Genomic DNA, 6,000 nt, shown 5'->3' on the forward strand with positions numbered 1-6,000 from the left:
TTACTATTAATTTTTTTTGGTGTGTGTGTGTGTGTGTGTGTGTGTGTGTGTGTGTGCTGCGTCAGTAATAAGCACACATGTAGAAGCCAGAATACAGTACAGGAGACTGTTCTCTCCTACTCTGTGGGGCCTCGGGGAAGAACACAGGTCATCAGGCTTGGCAGCAGGAGCCTTACCCACTCACCAAGATTTCACAGGACTTTATTTACAACTTCTTACCATTGAGTATTGTTAAATGTCATTTGCTTTCATTTTCTCTCAGTGTGTCTCTTTTGCTCCACGTTCATATAGAAAACACTAGGACTTTTTCTTTAAACCACTTGAAAATCATTGCTCTTCAGGGTTCTGTAACAACATGTTTTATGGGGAATCCAGGCAGCTTGTTTCACAGAGTTGCCATCACTTAGAATGGAGATTGATTGTTGCCTGTTTCTAGTTAAATAACTAGTTTTTGCTTGCAGGAGAGATGTCCTCCTCCGATCACTTGGTTAAGGCAGGTCTTACTGGCCAGGAACCATTTTCCCTGCACTTGACGAGCGTTGTGAAGGTCATGCTATGTCACTGATTATTGGGTTGAGATACACTACTGACATTTGTCAATAAAGTCTTCTCTTATTTTTGTCCATGACAGGTCTCAAAAGCATCTGCAGACCTGATGTCATACTGTGAGGAGCATGCCCGGAGTGACCCTCTGCTGATGGGCATACCAACCTCAGAAAACCCGTTCAAGGACAAGAAGACCTGCATCATCTTATAGTGGACCAGGAAGCACCCCTTGCCTCTTAACGCAAACCACAGCAGCAACCTGAAGGGATTCCTTCAGCTTACCTGGTAACCACAGCTAGTAACTAAAACACCCTTCTCTCGGAATAATAGACCCCGAAGTCTCTCTTTTTCAAGTTGTCCTTTCTTCACCCTTTACTGATTTAATACAGAATAACAATCTTATTTTCTATTTGATAACTATGGTATCATATTGGGTTACTGTATAAGGAAAGTGGCAGGGGAGTTGTGGGAAGCTTGTCTTTACAATATATAATTGATTAAGATATGTCAAGACCTACATTGTCTAAGCACCGGCAAATTAAAATGTCGAGAATCACTTCAGTCAAAAACCTTTATATTCTGTTCTTAATAATGTTTGTGCCAACCTATATCCCATGTAAGGGGTCTGGGGAGGAGGCATGTGTCTTCAACCATACCTTTTTGCACTATGGGCACTAACCACCCTGAAACTTCCTGCGGTAGCTCCCTCCCTTCAGAGTTACACCATTATCCTGACTCTGTGTAGGTAAATTTCCGTGAAATTCTTGTACAAAAAAAAAGGTAATGAAAGAATGTTGCAAAGATCATCTGCATTATAATGAGCTGATGCTGTTCTCACTCCTCTCTTGGAATTGTGCTGGCCCCTTAGTCTACAATAAACTGTGCCAGTTAAAAACCTAAGGCTAAAACTGAAAGCCCTTTGATGGGATCTTAACTCATATCAGTCATTTGGGCTTCTGTGATCCTGAGGCTAAGAAAGGGGAAGAGACCCTCAGGAGGACCCTGGGCAGCTTCCACTCCAGGGCTCTTGAACTCTGCTGGATTGGGGGTGGCCACCTCAGAAACTTCCACCCTCATGACTGGAATGGAAGAGGGAACTGAGAGCCTCACAATCTCGGAGAGGGAGGAGAAATCCTTGAAAACAGCTGCTCTCCTGCAACCAGCTTTACAGGCAGCCCTGCCCCTTTCTCCTCACCAGCATGGTACCTGCCCTTACTGCTAGAGCAACTGCTTTTAGAGGGACATTACCTCCTTCTCAGTTTTAACTGGTGGACCACAGTGGGGGGAAAAACATTCAAGCAATATAAAGACACTTGGGCCCTTTGCAGATGCCTGCACTTCCAACAGGGTATCCACAAACCACCCTGGGGGAAGGGCCCTTCCAAAGGGAGGCTTGCATTCTGTAGGACAGTTTCAGCGTCTAGCAGCTGGGTCCTCACTTTTACTTCGATCGTGAAAATAGCCCACATACCCTCACAATGTCCAGTAGGGATCCCAGAGGCACATAACCTGTCATGACCAAGAAAGGATTTTGACGTTGTCACAGTGACTATTTAAAATAATCTATTAGAAGTCCAAACCAAACACAAAGCCTGTGATATTTTAGTTTATTAAGGTGACTACTAATGAAGGATTTTAAAAAGTGTTCTCAAAAAGGACTTAGCCCCAGGAGTTGTTTATAAAATTTCCCCCACTTGTATACAGTGTGCACTAAAAGAAAATGTATTTTACTATCTAATGCCTGGGCTTTGAGCGTCATGCTTCTTGATGGTAAACATGCAGTCCTATTCCTAAGTGACTCAGAGGCATCAGAATTTCTCCACGTTACCCATCTGCTTGGCACTCGGAACTGAGTGTGTGAAATCCATAGCACTGCCCACAACCTGTTCTCACTGCTTAGCTCCCAGCTGGATTAAAGACACCTGCTCAGGCGGGAGAGAGAGAGAGGGAGAGCTTTTACCTTGGAAAAGGTAAAGATGGAAATGTACACCAAAAAAGACAATTTTTACATTTAATGGAACATTCTTTTTTTACAAGTATATTTTTCTACTGATAGTTTCAGAACACTAATCTTATATTCACTCTAATCTTAAACATGTTTCTTTAAATATTTATAAGGCAGTTTATTACAGAATATTTTTATGCAATCATGTGCACATTATTGGTAGCAAGCATAGTATATCCTTTAGTACTTAAACATATTTTTGTTAAAATACTTTTAATGGTAAGAAATGAACTTGAGGTCCCAGGAGGTTGTGTTGCCTTTTCATTGATTAGAGACAATAAATATCTTGTAACTTCCTAACCAGATCTGAGCTGTGCTCACAATAATAATGAAATCAGATTCTTTGATGCTGGACCCAGGAGGGAAATCATTAGCCAACTGTTGACTTACTTATAGCTAGATGTGTATGTGAGAAAGTATAATATATATATATGACATGTAGGAGTCACTTTTATTTATCTGTCTTTGTTCACTTATGAAGCCGGGTAACTACAGCAGTATGTTGGTGATGTCATGATGCACAGAAGTCCCATGTGGAATGTTTTTCCCACACTGACAACTTGGCTTCCTTTCTGTATGTTCAGTCAGTAGTCTGAACTAACACTCCTGCGAGTACTATACTCTTTATACTCTGATCCCCCTAGTTCATCTTAAATTTGTCCGTGGCCCTGGCAAGATAGAGTACACAAGATTCCATGACTCCAGAGCATCTTGAAGAAACACACATATTTTTAAAGAGGGAAAATGTAGCAGATAGTTCATAAGCTGCGGGTTATAGCTAAATATTTCGTTTCTTTGAAATCATGTTTTTAAATTCTTTACCATCAGAAAGAAAAAGAGTGTCATACACTTTCAAGGTGTATGGTCTACGTTTTCTGTGTTTGGATTATTTTTATACTTTGCTGATATTTAAGCCATCCATGGGGGAAATTTTATACCAACGAGTTAATAAATCTCATTCATCATTTACACAATGTAAGATGTGTCAAACTGGGGCCAGCGAGATGGCTCAGTAGGTAAAGGTGCTTGATGCTAAGCCCGGCAGCCTGTGTTTGATCTACAGGATGCACAACGTAAAAGAAAGGATCTGATTCCCGCAGGTTGTCTTCTGACCTACACACACACACACACACACACACACACACACACACACACTAAAATAACATTTAAAAATATGTGCCAAATTATATTTGTTCGGGTGCCACCTTCCACCAGCTTACCACTACGGTAAAACTGTCAGATTCATCACCCTGAATTTGTCTTAAAGGGGTGTCCATGCACAGGCCCAAGAGTCACCTCCAATGAAATAAATGTAATACTGAAGTATGCCATGATGTTTGTTGTTTTCTTTCATCGTAAGCCTGTAAGCAGGAAAAATATGTCAAATCAGATAGAATAGAGTACTTACCAGTGGCCGATGGCCTGGTCAGTCCTGTGCTGGGTGACTTAGGACCAGGCACGTCAGCTCTCTGAGCCTCCCCTTCCCTTGTTGTCACAAGGGAATAGAAGCAGAAGATGGCTGAGAGCCTCCCTATTCCCAGATGCCCTGGTGGAATGACCTGCCTCTCTGCCGGTTCTGCCAACGTGTTGGTGCTATAAGCTGCTTCAAATACCAGTTTGTCTGTAGTGTGTGCTCACCTAATCACTTGTTATCCAGTGCCTGTTCTAGGTTTATGGACTTAACTATTTCTGTGATGTTTCATTTTTAGCCATGTTAACTCCTAACACATATTCTCTTATGTCTCAGTAAAGTTTCATTTGATAAGTTGTTGAGATTCTGTTATTTGATAATATTCTTTGGCTATCCATCCAGCATCTTAATCACTTTAAAACTGTGATTGTTATTTGCAACTCTGTTCTTTGGAAAGAATAAAAGCATTTTTTTTTCACTTGCTAACATGCTCACAAATGTGAGAGAAGAGTCATTAAAAGCTTTACTTACTGGGTCAGTGCGTCATTGACTCCTTCCTGTGTTTTGCCCAATAAATTAATAAAAGACTATTTCTTCCCTTCCTCTTCATTCACTTGACATTGTCTAAGAACCTTCTGAGAGCCAGGAGCTGTGGTGTGCAGGTAAATGAGGCTCACCCAGGCCTCCACAGCCTTAGGATGGCGTGAGGAAGGTGGGGTGCTGGCACTTATCGCTATCCTTGCAGCATCGTATGGAGAGCATGAGTCATGAAAGGGCCTTCTGGGAGCCAGAAGGAGGGACAAATGTCACAAGATCTATTAGGAAGGCTACTAAGGTGTTATGGGTGCCGAGGCTTGATAAGCAGAAAAAAAGCACTGCATTGTCTTGAATTTTTTTAAGAAGAGAAAGTAGACTTCAAGCTCAGATGTAGGTCTCCCATACACTGCATCTATCCTGGAAAAACAAGAGACTTATGAGGTGGCTAGGGAGTGACACCACCCTTAGTCCCATCGGTGACCATGACAAGTTAACATTGCAGTTGCTGAAGATACTCTGCTTTCCTGTAATCCCCCTACAATGATGAAGGTCAGACAAAGGAGCAGCCCATGGGCCCCAGGTAATAAAACCCCCACCCCTACAGAGGCCCATCCCCACAGCACACGTGCATGCTTATGCACGCACGCACACACACACATATGCAGGCACACATGATAGAACAGGAGGTTCTCAACCTGTCCAGAAAGGATTACAGAAGCACTTGCTAGGCAAGTTACTAGGAGACCGTGTCTCAGCCTTGCCAGGTACCAGTCTCCCACACGTTGCAGAAAGCAGCTGTGATATGATAGAATTAACTCCTCCTGTGCCCCAGAACCTACTTAGGAAACTACTAAAGTACCTCTGGGATCAAATAGAATTTCATAAGGACATAATGGATGTGAAGACCCTGATGCTATGTATGCAAAATTATTATCTTCTGATGGTCATAAATTTATTGTAAAAAGAGAACATGCGTTAACATCAGGAACAATAAATGCCATGTTGAGTGGTCCAGGTCAGTTTGCCGAGAATGAAACCAACGAGGTCAATTTTAGATCCCTTCACATGTGCTATCAAAAGTGTGCATGTATTTTACCTACAAGATCTGCTATACTAACAGCTCCACTGAAATCCCTGAATTCCCAATTGCACCTATAATTGCACTGGAACTGCTGATGGCCACAAACTTCCTAGATTGTTAAATAAAATAAATTATAATAAACTTTTTAAAAAAAAAAAAGAGGGAGGGAGGATTACAGAAAGTAGCTACACTGGCAATGAGAGTCAGGCTACAGTTGTTCTTCCTGTTGTTACTGAATTCCCTAAAGCTGTTTTTTAGTCACCTTTTCTCATCCTTGCTACAACCCCTCTTATACTTTTTGTGACTCTGAAGATGACTGTGTTGGGAATGATAGATAGTGGGATTTAGTAAAAGTAAATTTTTAAAGAGAAAGATGACCAAACTGAAAGGGGTGACAGAACGTCAGGTGAGTGTACACTA

At 41.7% G+C, this 6,000-nt stretch overlaps 1 protein-coding gene and 1 pseudogene across 7 annotated transcripts in view; both read left to right on the forward strand.

The window, feature by feature from the left end:
- Positions 1-4,497, forward strand: part of Gng12 (G protein subunit gamma 12) — a 118,164-nt gene extending 113,667 nt beyond the window's left edge. For all 7 annotated transcript variants that reach the window (XM_021165252.2, XM_021165253.2, XM_021165254.2 and 4 more), the window contains one exon: positions 632-4,497. In XM_021165252.2, coding sequence (XP_021020911.1) covers positions 632-757 — 126 coding nt within the window. In that variant the 3' untranslated portion in view covers positions 758-4,497. The remainder of the gene's footprint in view (positions 1-631) is intronic.
- Positions 4,498-5,399: 902 nt separating this feature from the next.
- On the forward strand, positions 5,400-5,701 carry LOC110296869 (annotated as a pseudogene).
- The last annotated feature ends 299 nt before the right edge of the window (positions 5,702-6,000 follow it).

The sequence above is a fragment of the Mus caroli genome, chromosome 6 (genome assembly GCF_900094665.2).
Source record: "Mus caroli chromosome 6, CAROLI_EIJ_v1.1, whole genome shotgun sequence".
Classification (NCBI taxonomy): domain Eukaryota; kingdom Metazoa; phylum Chordata; class Mammalia; order Rodentia; family Muridae; genus Mus; species Mus caroli.